The 16444-nt window shown below is 39.0% G+C and overlaps 1 protein-coding gene across 5 annotated transcripts in view; it reads right to left on the bottom strand.

Moving 5' to 3' along the window:
• The window catches only part of AK8 (adenylate kinase 8), a 107057-nt gene that overhangs the window by 45445 nt on the left and 45168 nt on the right, over positions 1–16444 (bottom strand). For all 5 annotated transcript variants that reach the window (XM_050926643.1, XM_050926640.1, XM_050926639.1 and 2 more), the window contains one exon: positions 14464–14553. In XM_050926643.1, coding sequence (XP_050782600.1) covers positions 14464–14553 — 90 coding nt within the window. The remainder of the gene's footprint in view (positions 1–14463; positions 14554–16444) is intronic.

The raw sequence follows: 16444 nt of genomic DNA, 5'->3' as shown, positions 1-16444 counted from the left end.
AAAATGGGTTTACACAGATGCCCAATTCACATCAATGGAAATTTTTAAAGATTCCTTAAAATGTTTCACCACCACTTCATAATGGAATTAAGTGATACTGGCCTGACTCTTCACTGGAGCCCCATTACTCATGTAGAACACCCTTTCATGCAGGATTCCAGAGGCAGCAGCTGGCCAGAGCTCTCGCTGGCTCCAATAAGGTGACTAGGGAAATAGAGGGAGCAGCATAAGGCCTGAAAGATGGTACAGAGAAACAGGCTGGTACACAGCATCCCCAAGCCTCCAGCAGATCTCAGGGATCCTCAGATTTAAGGTGCCAAGTCTCTGCTTCGTGCATAGTGGGAGGGAAAACCCCCAAGCCCTAAAGCAAAAATTCAAAAGAAACTGTGAAGGGAACATTGTGGAATTATTCCTGGCCCTGGCCACCTTCCACAATTCTTTAGTTTGAGCGAATGATCAGATTCCAATTCTTAGGTGACGGTTTCTTTTGGCCAGAGTGTAGCAGCCATAAGATAAAAAGGGAAAATTCTACTATAGGGTGAACCAACAACCTATCAGTTAATGGTGTGACTTTTGTGCAGTGTACTAGACATATCTGCAGTGATGAAGAATATATCAAGTATATCGTGAAACACTGCTAATTTCAATGCCATGTCACCAGATAAGAGCAACACAAATGGATAGCCATGAATCACTTTATATATTCAGTACAGTACATGTGTACATAAACACACACCAGTATATATGTTTACATGTTTTCTTGTGTCTCTAAGTTTGATGGTGAAAAATGAACTATAAACAAGTCAGAGAGCAGGCTCTACTCCTGATTAGAAAACATAACTATCACTTTTATACAATAGGGGAAGATAGCTTGTAGGCTGTTCAATGGCATTACAAAGTACATCAGCCACCCTGGAACAGAAAAAGTCACAGTTTAAACAGCTGCTTTAAAACTGTAACATCTGTGGCAGACAAAAAAAAAGAAAGAAAGAAAGAAAAAGAAATCCATATTATTCTTACTTCCCTGTGGTACAAACAGTGTAGTAGATAATGAAGAACTGTGGGGTATGGAATTCCTTTTTACTCATGTGGAACTCTCTGATGATTGCGAGGGAAATTACTAACCTGTAATTGGAGTGATACACAGTCTCTAGATAACTAGCCTTGGATCCGCTGGCCTCAAGCATATGACCAAGAGTGCTTGCTAGCAAAGTAGAATTTAGAGCCGTTCTGATGAGGCAGTCAATCTACATGCTTTAGGGGGATTATGAAGCACATGAGCTTTGAATAACCTTTTTTTTTTTTTTGCAACCTAAACTTGTGTGAGTTTCCAACTCTGTCTCGGAGAGTTGGGCAAATGAGGCTCTAGAGAGGTTTCTTATCTTTATAGAAGTCCAAATATAAGAGAATTTTTTGTGGAGATTGTTGGCCAAGAAGGATGTCCCTATTAAGTATCGTGGAAACATATCTCCATTAGCTAGTGAGATCAAGACACAGAGATGAAGTTCAGCCACTAGCACAGAATCAGCAAGGCAGCAGAACCACAATGATGTCTCTACATTGGGATGGGGTAAGTAGCTGTGTACAAGGAACCATGGGTGCTCCATAATCTGTATACGTGGCAGAGCTGGGCTGTCCCCTCACAGAAGTGCAAAGATCAAGAATTTATACTGGTCGTGAAGAAAGAATAGAGAAATATCCTTAATATCTTCCAACAAAGCATATGTAGAAGATCTCCAGCAATGGCAGGACGTTGAAGCTAGACAAACTTGGACTGGAAATAAAGCATACATTTTTAAGAGAGAGAGTAATTAACCATTGAAACAACTTACTACGGGTCATGGTGGATTCTCTATCTTTGGCCATTTTAAAATCAAGATTGGATTTTTTTTCCCTAAATGATCTGCTCTAGGAATTATTTGGAGGAAGTTCTATGGCCTGTGTTACACAGGAGGTCACACTAGATGATCAGAGGGGTCCCTTCTGGCCTTGGAACCTGTGAACATGGTGCTATGTATGATAAGTACCAATGGGAGTCCCTCATCTCGGAACCATACGTTGCATTATCTGCATTATACTGTGATGTTTAGCTAAGGAAGTATGCTCTTCGCTTTACTGTGCATTCCTGCCAAATCATTATCAATGCTTCATGCCAGAAAACTTAGCATGTCTCCATTATCTCATAGTCATTGACACAGTGGACACATGACCTGTGTCATACAGCTGAACTCCTTGAATTAGACATGAAGACTGAATCAGTCTCTTGACCTAAGAGGTGATCCAATCAATTGAAGGATGAGGCACGTTGGCAGGGCGGTGTGGGTACAGTGTGAACTGCTGCTCTTTGTGCTGTAACCATTCTGTGAATAACAAGAGAACTTCAGTCTCTAGGATAGTCAATTAGCACTTTTCATGAGTCCTAGTTTTCAGACATTAGAGTACAGCGCAGACACTCATGATCAGAAGACAACATAGAACGTTTAATGCATGTCACCACATACACTTGCAGCAGTCTGCTGTAAAGTAGACAAAACAGTAGGACAAGTTGATGGTATACAAGAGAAGTCATGAGCCTGTCATTCATCCCAAAGGACTGCAAACTTTCCCACAAAGTACCTACTGGTGAAACTCATGGGAATGTGGCCTATAAGCTTGCTCCCTTCACACAAGAAAAGAGAACAGAAATGCGGATCAGTTAACAACATTTTATCTTTATTGGCTGCTAAAGGTAAAAGGGGGAAGGGATAGCTCAGTGGTTTGAGCATTGGCCTGCTAAACCCAGAGGTGTAAGTTCAGCCCTTGAGGGGGCCATTTAGGGATCTGGAGCAAAAATCTGTCTGGGGATTGGCCCTGCTTTGAGCAGGGGGTTGGACTAGATGACTTCCTGAGGTCCCTTCCAACCCTGATGTGCTATGATTTTATGATAGCAAAAAAGAAGTGGTACATTAAGGGCAGAGGTGCTGAGGCTCAGCAGAGGCTGTGTAAGTGACGTTGTGGTGGAAGGTTTCTCTCATGAAGACCTACAGAGGAACAGTGCAATCAAGCATTTCTCATGCACATCAGGAAGGAAGGAAATATATTACTTGGGAGGCTGCAATGTATTACACCCCTTTATGCATGCAAGTTCCAGTGCTTCTTCGGAGATACAGTAAACTTTATTAAATCACCTTGCCAGTCAGCTCCAGAGTGTAACACTAGAGCAGTGGTTCTCAACTCAGCTCAACTAGCTGTGTGCTAGAAATTGTTGGGCTGCCTGGCACGGCAGGATCCGGAGTCAGGGCTGTCAGCCAGCCCTGCACAGTGGGATCTGGGGTCCTTGCCACCTGGCCTGCCACCCATGGTTCCACTCCTGGCCCCACTCCGTGGAGGGGTCTCTGGGTGGGAGGTCCAGGGCATAGAGGTCTGTGAGGTTGGGAGGGAGGAAAGGACGGAGGGAGTTGGGGGGGGGGGGAGACACTGTGGTTCTCAACCTGCGGCCACATTGTGGGCCACATATGTTGAGAACCACTGCATTAGAGGGTGCACATAAGCCAAAACTCTGGATCCACTAAGGATACTTTTGTAGAACTGGTAAAATTTACATGTTCCAAGCTGAACACCTCATATTTCAAATGATACCTCCCCAATATCTTTTCCTTTAAACACAATGTTGAAAGATACTGACTCACTTCTCCAAACCTATAAATCCTTGATTCCAAGTACAGTACAAATAAATTTTCAGGAATGTGTCCTGTCAGTTTTGTGCAGCAGCAGAAAGTTTAAAGTCCCTTTGATAATATTGTCCATATGGCCTTTATCATTTCCTTAGACAGAGATTTTTCAGTTAGGACTAAAGTCTTCCACTGTTAATTCAGATGCCTGAGGCCTGATCTCAATGTTTGACAGTTAACATCTTGCCCTGAGTATAAACCACTGCCAAGGGCTACTTCCTTGGATTGTCCTGTCAACTGTAAATTTAGCAAAGTGTGAGATGTGAATATTGTATTGTTCCAAGAGCATCAGATTACCCACACTGGATAATTTTATTTGGTTCTTTGTAGGAAGCCTTCAGTTTTCTCACTGACCTCAGGGTTGTTAGAGTTCATATTCATTTGGGTTTTTTTAAATGTGCTAAAGAGAGATTTAAACAGTGGTTTATTTACTGTGGTGTAGGCTGGCCAATACCTTCATTCAGCCTTGGCAAGGCATCAGATTTGTGATGATAGAAGGATTTTCTCACCATATATTATGCACTGTATTTCACCTAATTGAATATTAGGGTTGGAAGGGACCCTCAGGAAGTCATCTAGTCCAACCCCCTGCTCAAAGCAGGGCCAATCCCCAGACAGATTTTTACCCCAGTTCCCTATATGGCTCCTTCAAGGACTGAACTCACAACCCTGAGTTTAGCAGGCCAATGCTCAAACCACTGAGCTATCCCTCCCCCCAAAAACCTAATGAAATATATACAAATAAATATAATTCTTCAGGATTCCAATGGTAAGTCAGTACAAAAATGAATAGCAAGGAATGATTTTTGTTCACATGCACAGAGTTGATCATAGAAGGAATTTCCTCCCCACACCGTTATTGAAGGGTTTTCACCTTCTCCTGGAGCACTGAGCAGGAACACATGGGTGAGTAACACATGTTCAGTTCCTTGCACTCGCAGGGGGCACAGCGCATCAGACAGTGAACAGCAGTCATCTAGTCTTCTGTTCCTTTGAATGTGAATTTATTAATTCAGCGGCTCATATATAGCCTGCCTCGACTCCTGGGGTATGTGCATGGACTCAGATATGACTCTCTAGAAAACTCAAGAACCTTTGAAGATGACTCCCAAAGCTACATTCAGTATAAAGGCCACAATATATTGCAAGGAGGGTTATAATAAATTAAGCTTTCCACTGGAAACTAAGCTTTGGACTTTCCAAGTGGCAGCTAACACACAGTATAGTGATAGCAAAACAACCATTATTTCCTTAACACTAAAGCTGCATTTATGGTTTTGAGCCCCTCAATTGGTGCTTTCATAAGCTCCTCACTGATATTACCAGAAATCATGACTACTGTAGATGCCTATGATAGTAATAAACAGAACAGCGATCATATTAGGCAAGGAGTTTTTCGATGCTGTTGTTTGTTGTTTACTGCCACCTGCTGGTAAAATGAGATTACTGCAACACAAGCTAATCTAGACAAGGTATGGGAAAAGGCAAGTTAAATTGTGAAATGGAGACGACCCTGAGTGGAAGTTTCAATCTGCATTTCTGCAGAATCTCATCAGGTGAAGAATGGAACAAGAAAACACGACTTGCCATAGAACAGACTCTTATTTGTCCACAACCACAACCGACAATAGAGTCCCACAGTATTATATGCCTATCAACAGCATACAATTTCCGCTAATTTACAGGAACTGTCAGAGATACTTATCAGTAGCTCTGTCAGCCTCCTTTAAGTGCAGAGATTTAGCTACTTGACCCAAGGGATCTTAGAAGAATTTCTATTTATTCATTCTGAAACCATTTTTAATCTGGTTAAGATAAAATTTAATAAATAATAACCAGTATTTATGTAGCATGTTCAAAGCACCGTGCAACTTAAACAAAATAAAAAAACCAAGAAATACTCTTACTGTATGCTCATATTCACTATCCCTAGCTATGCTGATGTGGGACTTGTCATCAGAATTAGAATAATTATTTGTATGTAATAAAATAAAATAAAATATAATAATCTAAATATTTCCATTCTACAGTCTCAACGTTTTACCTCTTGGGACAAATGTGGAGCTTTTAGATTCTTAAGGTTTTACAGAGATAATATGATATATTTTTGGGCTTTAATTTTTTTTTTAAATAGAAAGCAGCTATATTAGAGTTGAAGTGAAAATATTTGTAAATGATATTTAAGATCTTAAAATCATGTGTAGAATTAAAAATTACAAGACATATATTTTAAATAAAAGGAGCTGATCATTCTTTTTCTCAGCTGCCAAGCATGAGTTTCGGGAGTCTTTGTTTGCCCCATTACATGTTATGATATTCTTCACACTTAAAGAACTAAGAAAGACAGCTCCCTATACTGATGTGGCTATTAGTGATATCCTTAGCTATCACAAGAGAAACAGAGAAATCCTAACTCAAGGGCTGGTACATAAAAAGCTACTGTTTCTCTTTAAAATATTATTTGAATTTTTCCAGTTCTAAGCAAAGACACAAATTCTTCCCCATTTACACCTGGGCAGTCTTAGTGAAGATCATAGGGTTTGTGACTGAAGGAAGAATTTGGCCTGCAGAATCTTTCCTGCTGCTGATGATGTGCAGGAAGGAAAGAACCTAGGCCAGCACTTGCAAAAACTATCTTTTGACTTCTAAACTGAACAAGCTTGATAAGGGGTCATTAATGCAATAAATCTGGAACCCCACCGGGCCATTTTTACGGTCACTTGGAGAACAGAACGGCTTGTTCATGTTAATACAATACTATGAAAATATACAGCATTATGTAAGAGCTAACTATGTTTTTTAAACCTCTTTTTTAAAAAAAAAAGCTTTTCAGTTTCGCATTCAGGCCTGGTTCTATATACATGGCTTCTAATGAAACATACCCACAGATTTTAATTTTTAATATTTGCAGAATAAAAATGGTGGCTGCCAAAATGTGATATGCTTTCCCCTTCATAGGTGTCTTATAAATTGATGTGATTACTTAACCCCACCCAGAAAATACAATTTGGTATTAAAAAAAAAAACAGAAAAGAAACCAAGTTAGCAGACTAGTGCTCATGAGCCACTGGTTTAGTCAGCTGGGTAGGATGGAGAATAATGGGAAGGGAAAGAAGATATTTGTCAGCTTCTCAAGAATTCTTGTAAACAAGAAGGAGTCAAATAAATTTTACATGATTAACACATAGCACTTTGCCTCTTCAAAGCTCTTTATGAACACAGGGCTCCATCCTATGAAGTGCTCAGCACCTTCAGTTCCTACTGATGTCAGTCAAGATTTAGGGCACTCAGCACATTGCAGATTGGGCCCACTGATATCAATGGGAGTTGCAGACACTCATCACCTTGTAACATGCGTCCTGTCCTGCACCCCTTATTTATGTGAATAGTTCCATTAATTTGAATAGCACTTTTCATCTAAGTAAGGACCATTAATAGATGCTACCAAAAGACAAATAATAATTTTAAATAAGGGTTGAGGATCAGGACCTGCGGCCATGATTGTACTTTCACTGAAGCCAATGACAAAACTTTCATTTACATCAATCAGAGCAGGCCCATTAACTAATTAATGAGCACACCTGCATTGGAAAATACCCTCACTAGTATCTATTTCCTCTGTTCTGGGTTCCAATATGGGATCTTCATTTTAACAGGATGATCTTTCGGATTTTTATTTCTTTGCCGAGTGATTCTCACCATGGCCAATTTCTGATCTGAATGTTTGGTAACAGTATTTGTCAATTTTAGCTGGTCTGTGCTGAGCAGAAATAGAGCCAATAGATTCCAGGATATTAAATTAAAAGAAAAGTGGACACTAATTTCTCATCACTGTGACAATTCAAACATATAAGGAAAAAAAAAACAGCAAAACTCAGACAAGCAGAGGGACAACTTATAGCCCACATATGTTGATGTACAGCTCACTAGTCTATAACCTCTCCTCTTTTATTGAAGCATTAGCATTTAAAAAGGAAAATATCTATATTTTAAAATGTTATTTTGTTCTTCTGACCACCAATTTTCTACTAGTGGAAAAAAAGGCTCCTACCTACTTTCCATAAAGAAATCTTTATAGCAGTCCCAGTGGAAAAGTCAAAAGTTTGACTTGAAAAACGGAGCTACTTCAAAAGCATTGTCAAGCAGAGGTGAAGGGTTCTTAAAAATGTATACGTTAAAGTGTGGTGTGTTAATAAATATCTCTATAACTTTATACTGTCTGTTTGTGATATAGATGTGTGTACAGAAGGTCCGGATGAATGTACAGCCTGGATATAAATAGAGCTTTAATAAAATAGGAAATCAATCTGTTTATTAGTGACTGCTTGGACTGTATGTGCACGTGCATGTGTGTGTATGTGAAAAATGAAAGAAAAGTGGAGAGTTTTTTTCAATAATAAAAAGGGAGTTGCACTGCAGGGCCCCTAAAGCTTGTGAAAAATTAAACTCGACGGATTCAAACTGTCCTATTTCCACTTCAAAAGAGAAGAGGCACTGAGCTCTTCCCAACTTATCTTCAAACGCCCAGCACCCTAGAAAGTTTCTTTAAAAAAATAAAGTCTCTAGTTCCCCCAAGCACTGTACCCGTTACTGTAGCTGCTGTTTCTCCCTCTTCTAATTATACCCATGTGAGTCTATTAATCAACTTGTAAATTATTTAGAGAGCCATGCGCTGTCTTCAGCTAGTACAAACACACTGCATGCAAAGACTTGCTGAAAACCAATGGAGCTCCCAAAGGGTCTCTCTCCAATGTTCAGACAGCTTGCAGCTTGCCAGTACAACACTGTTAAAAACAAGAAATAACACTAAGCTTACCTCCTCAGATATCAAGATTTACTTCGCCTTTCAACTCTCAAGCTCTTTGCAAGTTTTTAACAAAAGAGAAAGCTGTTCTATTGTCAAATCTTTAGCTCACATTTAGTGATGAGAATATTAATTTACTGTCAAAAGAAATGAAGTGCTTCAGGGAGGCTGTGATCACCATCGCCAGGGGACCCCAACTTTAACAGACTGCACCAAAGCACCCCTTTAAAATCATGCCAATTAAAAAAAAAGCTATGTTTGTATAGCAATACTTTGTATTAGTAATTTCAGAAATTAGGGAATCCCATATCTTATTCCCCCACATGGAGAATGCTATTGGGGACAGCTTCAGATATTACTATTTTATAAATAGAAAAGGTAAAGGGGGAAAAAGCAACACAGATTGTTTGTGATTGACTAACAGGCTGCAAACAGTAGGATGTTTTCTAGCTTCCATGAATTAGCTATCTTTACCATCTGAATCTTCCCTTTTGGTGGAAAAGCCATTATCCAAACTAACAGCACTTTTCCCAGCTGAAAAGCAGCATCGAGTTTTTCACATTTTGGTGCTTGCTTTGCATGGTTCTGTTTAATTTTTCTGGGCTTGGCTTATGCAGTATTCCAAACAGGTAAATGAATTAGCAGTGATTCTTCCATCCCACTCTCTGATAAATACATGCAAATGTTTGAAAGGCAAAGAATGACACATGAATTCCTTCTCGTCTGAAGATTAACCCTAGTGTTCTCATGATGACCTCACATCCCAGGAAATGATTGCTTTTATTTTTGTTAATAAAAACACACTCCTCATATACCAAACAGCAAGGATTTCAACTGAAAAATCGGATACACTTTTTGCAGTTTTTAATGTCCTCCCAAAGTATCATATTCTGACAGGCGTCTGAAAAATGGTGAACATATACCCTGCAAAAGCAGCATCACTGTGCACCTGTATTGTGGCAGAGATCTGCTTCAGGTGCAATCTAGCCCTAATACTACTAATAATAATCCAGGAAGGAGGTGGTAGCTGTTCATAAAGGTCAAGAGTGTATATGAATGGTCCCTATGCACGTAGATTCTTTGACTGCATCCCAAAAGGATGTAGGAGAGAGGTGGTCTGCAGAACAGCCTCTCCATAATATTTTGGAAGGAATCAAATAGATTGGATTAATGTGAGCCTTGTGCTGTTGTTGTTGGCTATGGGTTTTCTGGCATGAGCCAATGCATGGAGCAAGCAAATCTGGCTCAAAAAACGTGTCCTCCAAAGATATCCATGCAAAGAGTGAGAATGATCAGCATTACCATACCACTAATATCCAGTAACACAGTTAACTAAAAGAAGGAATGGAGAATTAGACTAACTGGATTTAGCTACAGAAAACTGGGATCAAACTCTAATACTGTCACTTTTCACAAATAGTCAAGACTAAATTTAGCAATAATTCATGTTTAACACTTGGTGAAAACACAAGATCAAAGAACCCCTGAGGAACAGTCAGTGAATTTCAGACTGGTTATCCAAAGGATGACTCTATGGACGTGACAGCCAGAAAGAATTTGGATGCTGAACTTTTGAGTGAAAATACATTTTTAAATTATCCAATGGGCACAAAGTGTAGGATAAGTGTCCTGGGAAATTAAAAATTCATGGACTCAAGGACATTTATGCTGCCTTCATTAAGCCAAATAAATCACCATGAACAACCTGGATGAGGCTGATAAAGCAAGGAGTTAGGAACTTCAGGAGAGTGTGATTGTAAGCAAATGCACAGAATAGAAATGTAGAGAGTTTGCTATTGGCTTGAATAATACAATTGTTTGAATATAAGACTGGGGTCCTCTTGTAGTATATGTAATATATTGAAAGGACAATCACAGGGAAAACATCCTCCGGCAATACCAAGAACAATTCTGATTGTTTTTGAATCTTTAAAAGCTAACAGAGAAACTGTGCTTATTTACCAGAATTTAAGAACTGGTGTGAACCCAGATAAACACCACTATATTGCTGGAAAGGACAGTGTCAAGATTCTTCTGGTAGCACATAACTATATGATTTAGGGCTCAAATTTACCAAGTAATGCATAGAGTGTCTCACCCTTACTCTGACCCCTTTACATCAGTAAAACGGCTGGAGCAATGCAAAAGGGCTCACAAAGGCCTGACTGTTTGTGAGAGAATTTCTCTGGCACAGGAAGTGACTAGGAAGAGGACTTTTCACAAGGTCGGACATAAAGGGTTGCCAGGGTGGGCCTGGAGGGGGGTGTTAAGAATGGAGCTACAGCACCTACGACTGTGAAGATACTGGACAGTGTTGCTGTCCATAGGCAGCCAGGGACAGGCTGCCATAACATAAACAGCCTCACAGTGCTGTCGGGCATGTCTACATTGCCCCTCAGTTCAGACTGTGAACAGCAGTGTGCACCAACGTGCAGCACTGTAACTCCCCAGTGTGGCTGCTATGGGCACACTTAAAGTTCCAGAGTTTGCACTATTCCCAGCTTTGCCACGGGACTGCAGAGTGACTTTGGGCAAGTCACATCATCTCCCTGCATCTCCGGTTCCCCATATGTAAAATACAGATAATGCTACTTATGGCCTTTGTAAAATTTAGACTATGAAACAGTTTCCCAAGGGAAGTGGCGGAAGCTGTATTGGACAGAGTACTGAAGGATTGTACTGTACTAGAACAATCTTGAATAGGCAGCAGGAGGAATGATGCCTTAACAGGGCTATTCCACTTCTAGACTACTGCTTGTTACTGGCTTCCTTAAGCATTTTCATTACATTTTTATGCTCTGTGGCTGGGCTAGTTGTTAATTTATTAGCATGTGCCAAACTGTCATACATTGCTGCAGCGTTTATGTGTTGGGGTCAGATTTTTAAAAGCTGACCTCCAGTTCCATGCCCATAATTTGAAAGTACAATATTGTGGGTACAGTTAATGTCAGACACTGAAATGTCTCATTTACTGGCACAATCTGGTACTTCAATGTCTAAATGAGATTAATTATGTGTGCAATTCCTTGTGCACACAAAAAGAGTGGCCAGGTTCAGGCCAGTCTCAAAACTTGGCTTTATATGAGAGTTTCAGAGAAGTCACATGATGTTAAGACTATTGTGATTCTGACAGATAATAACTTGGGGGTTAGGTTTCACGGGGGCTATCTTTGGTTCCCCCATAGTGGCTGATGTCATTTATGAGTCCTTGCTTGGAAAGAGGAATAGGGCCCCTTTGTCCGTACCTTGTGAGGTTTGTTGGCTCAGAGGGCTAGGGATGCCATGAAAAGTTTAATTGCCTTTCACATTTTAAACACTGCCAGTTGCTGGCTAATTAAGTAAGCAGTTGACATATGACCTTGAGACCAAATTCAGTCAAGTATTATGTATGTTTCTCTCCTGTTTTAACCTGGTTGCATTTTTGCACCATTCTAAATGGAATTCTTTGCCATCTTTCTTCCTCAGTATGCTATGCTCTTTCATTTTCTCAAGGCCTTTGTGAGGGCACTAATGAATTCTTGTTAGTGTTTACTAATGTAAATTCATTCTTTGTTATCCCTGGGAGAGGAGGATTAGTGAAATGACAGAACTTATTATTTCTGGTACTGCTATATAATATTTATTGTTATTCAGTACTTAATTCTGTAGTATGCCCCACCAACAAAAACAAAAACAAACAGTATATATAAGCAAAAACAATGGGAAAATTTTTTAGCACAATGCACAGGAATCATCATGGCTTCCATTAACATCAATAAGAATTGGACAGCTGCATTTTTGCATGTTACAATAAAAATATGTTCATATTAATTTGAAATAATATCTAATTTTCTGGGGAAGTTATAATTCTAATTTCATTTTGCTGAAGTGAAAGCAGATCACTTGGACTAAGGAAGGACATATTTTCTGGACTGGCTAGGATATTAATATCCTTCCAATTATTTTAATATATTGGGAATGCTCCCAACATCTTCATTAAAGAAACCTTAATGGTTAAGGAGAAGTTTGTAAAATACACATGAAGCATTCATGGTAAAGCTCTTAAATGACTTATCCTGTAAGGATATAATTCACCTAGGTTCCCAACACAGCTATAATTGAAGAGAGGCATGTCTTTACAACACTTGTTCTTCAGTTTAGTGGGCTGAGGAGAAAGTGAAAATGGAGTATGCATAAAAGTCTCTACAAGTATTATAAACTGTGAAAGATACATGGGCCCTGATCCTGCAACCACTTAGGCATGCAAGTAACTTCACACATGAGGCGTCCCATTGAGTTCAATGGGACTGCTTGCATGCATGAAGTTAATCCCATACATAAATGTCTTATCTCTGATTTATTTTTTTAACTAATAACCCACATAGGTCTCCTACCCTTGAGTTATATGACCACCAATTTTAGTACAGAAAATACCTTAACACTCGATCTGTATAGAACCTTCTCTTAAAAATGGCAGCTACAAGCCAAAGGGGCGGGGCAATGGTGATGGTGATAGGCGTGTGAAAGTTATTGTAACCCAACTGGTCAGTGTCCTTTGCGTGTCCCCCTCACTGCTGGATCGACTGAGGATATGAGTCTGTTGCAGACCCCATTTATATAACCTACCCTCCTCAGCTCAAGTTGTAAAAGCTCACACTGTCATGCTTTGGAAGCCCCTGGTTCAATCTCTGATGTCAGCCAAGATGGTGACTGTCACACTGTATTACATATCTTGAACCAGATGGAGTTATTGCACCAGCAATGAACATGACCCATTCAGTGGAGCTGAAGTTAAGCGTTAAAAACTATTATCATGTGGTTTGACAAATTGACAGAGGATAGAACACCCAAAGCTGCAGGCTGCCGGAGGCCTTTTTGAAATGCTTCAAAAAGTACTGAGTCTCCTGACATGGTATCTGGGGAACATCAGTTAATTTTATAGGCTCACATATCGGATCTATATAATTCAATCTCAGAATTAAGCTATTGTATGAAAGAGGGGACTTGCTGGGCTTTCCAATTCACCAAATGGCTTTCCTTGCCGAAAATAAAAGACAATGCAGATTTCCCTGCACTCAGAGGGGGTTTGTTCAAAACTCCATTAATACTGAAGCTTAACTGAGATTTCTCCATCTTCAGCGAGACTATTTCCCTGTAATACTTGTTCCTCTGGTAACTATTTGGCATGGTGCCAGAAAAAGGACCGGCGGTTCCTATACTATCTAGGCTCTTGTACTTGCCAAAATACAAGCATTCCTTCACCACATTGATATACAACTTACCCTTTGGAATTGTGGGATCTTTTTCATATCTGTAAGAATAAATGTTAAAGACTGTAAGCTTCTCAGGGCAGCAGCCTACCCTTATTCGGCTGTTAATTGCCTTGCACAGTTATGGCCCTATATATAGTGTGCAAGGCAATTAACGTCCAAATAAGACTAGGCTACTACCCTGAGAAGCTTACAAGCTGTACCATTTTTCTCAATATAATCAGTTGTCAGCCTTCCAAAAGCAAAACTGCTAAGTTCTTATGGTGCCCCCTCACCAAAAAACCCTATGGGACAAATCTTACAGTAGCATTTCTCATAAGTTAAAATACTTGTGTCAAACCAGACAGACAATCTCCATCAGAGCATGCTTCAAATGAAAATCAAAAGGTTGTTGTGTTTTACAAACTACCAATGACAAAAAAACACCATCTGATTCCTAATTTTAATTCAGGGACAATAATTAGAATTCGAAGATGAGATGTGGAAGTAAAGAGGCTGGGCTTCACTCACATAGGTACTGAAGAGATTTACCAAATGAAAATTCTGATCTCAGTTACAGACCAGTGTAAATCTGGAATAACTAAACTGCATCAGTGAAGTAACTTCATATTTCAACCAGTGGCTGTATGAATTCCTCCCACAGATTATTTTCTCCCACGAACTTATAACTACAGTGCAGTAAGACAACAACATGCCCTACCTGGCCATCCACTGTCAAAATAAGGCTTAATGAGTTCTCCAAGTTTTGTCTTGTCTGCAACAGCTTCCTTTAGCAGTTGCCCGCAGCAAACTGAGAGGAAGGAGGAACAAAAAGAAGCAGGTTAAATTTTAAAAAGGAAGCAAGCAAGAAAGGAAAAAAAACTCCAAAAAGCTGCATATTGGAAAAAGGTCACTGAATAAAATAAAAGTTGTGGGATTTTTTGGATTTTGCGGTTGGTTCTTTTTTTGGCCAAGCAAACCAAAAGCAAAGCGATTGAGCAAGGGAGAATACTAAATAAAAAAGAATACATTTGACAAGGAACATATTAAACACGGAGGCATAGAGAAAGCTACTAATCAAATACATTACTAAAATAATAACTCAAGGGATAGCTGGTGGGGTTTTCACTTTTTATAAACTTATAATTACTGAATAAAGTTACACTTGCTGAACAGCTCTGCTGGAGGTAGAGGAGAATATGCAGTTCAAGAAAGTGGCCCCTGGATCATTTAACAATCATGTAAGAATTATATTGATGAAACTGTGCTAATGCAATATGATGGTTCAGAGTTCAGATAAGCAAAACATCATGAAATTTAGAATTAAGGTACCAAATCAGGACCACTGCATATTAAATAACAATACTTTGTACCTGTATGGTACATTTCATCCAAGCAAATTAATTAAGCCTCATTACCCGTACAGGAGATAAATAAGTATTAATTATTATTATTATAATCAATTTTATTTTGGATTAGTCAAATGACAGTCATTACTGCATTAAAGGATAAAGCTTTTGTTAAAATTAATAAAATACTTTAAAAATAAGGATACAATGTAACATAATGGAATTAACATACTTCAAGGCACAGTAAGGTTTTACTAATTCTATTTGCAGATTTAATTTGTTTATTATACAGATTTTAAAAATAAGGATTCTTATCTTTTTTCACGTTATTAGATGTTTGTTCCTTATTTGTAGTGTATTTTCAGAAGCATTTAAGTAAAATGATAATTGTTCAAAATAAAAAAAACAAGAGCCAGATCCCCAACTGGTATAATTTCAACATAGCTTCATGACTTCAGTGGAGCTACACCCACTTATAGCTGCTAAAGATCTGGACTGAGAATGGTTTCCTTTAGTTGCAATGATCTTAAGGAACGTATGAGCCCACTCTTGCAATCCATACAGGGAACTCACACTGAGCTCCCTGCGGGTTCTGAACACATAGCACTTACAGGACTGTGCCATGGCTAGGACTAGCGTAAATGTAGGGCTGGTCAAAAATTTTCTGTTGAATCAGTTTTGACAGAAAGGTGGTTTTTTTCAACAAAATATATATATTTTTTTTTTTGCAAAAGGTGTCTGCCTTCTGCAGAACATTTTGAGTTTTTGTCAAAAAAAAATCACAATCTAAAATGTATTTGTTTTCTGTCTAAAATTTTGGTTTGTTTGTTTTTTGACAAGAAGCCAAAATTTTCTACAGCAATGTAGACAAACATTTTTTTTTGCTTTCACCAACATTTTTAATGACACCCCCGCATTTTCTGATCCGTAACAACATGGGTAAGATCATTCAGTTCTTATTCATAAGAGTAATCTCACGGGATTGCTTTGCTGAGGGCCTAATCCAGCTCTCATTGAATTCTTTCTGTTGACTTCAGCAAGAGTTAAATTAAGTCCATAGGACTCGTTACATCAATATAGGAGAGAGGATCAGGCCTACTGCTGTATTTTTTCTCTAAAACCTATTATTTCTGGTTATTATTGTAGTTTTGTGTGTTTAAAGCACACTAATGAAATCAGCTTAAATATTACTTGAAGGAACAGAGCTGATCAGCTATGCAGTTTTACAGTGACAATTCCAAAACATCTGCAGTTTTTCCAGTATTACATAATATTACACAATGTGATTGCAAATTACATTGACTACATTGCCAGTTGTGGTCTACTTTAGCCTACTTCGATGCACCTGATACT

This window comes from Gopherus flavomarginatus, chromosome 17, assembly GCF_025201925.1.
Source record: "Gopherus flavomarginatus isolate rGopFla2 chromosome 17, rGopFla2.mat.asm, whole genome shotgun sequence".
Classification (NCBI taxonomy): Eukaryota; Metazoa; Chordata; order Testudines; family Testudinidae; genus Gopherus; species Gopherus flavomarginatus.
The sequence above is the reverse complement of the archived record's forward strand: the minus strand, read 5'-3'. Positions and strand labels throughout refer to the sequence as shown.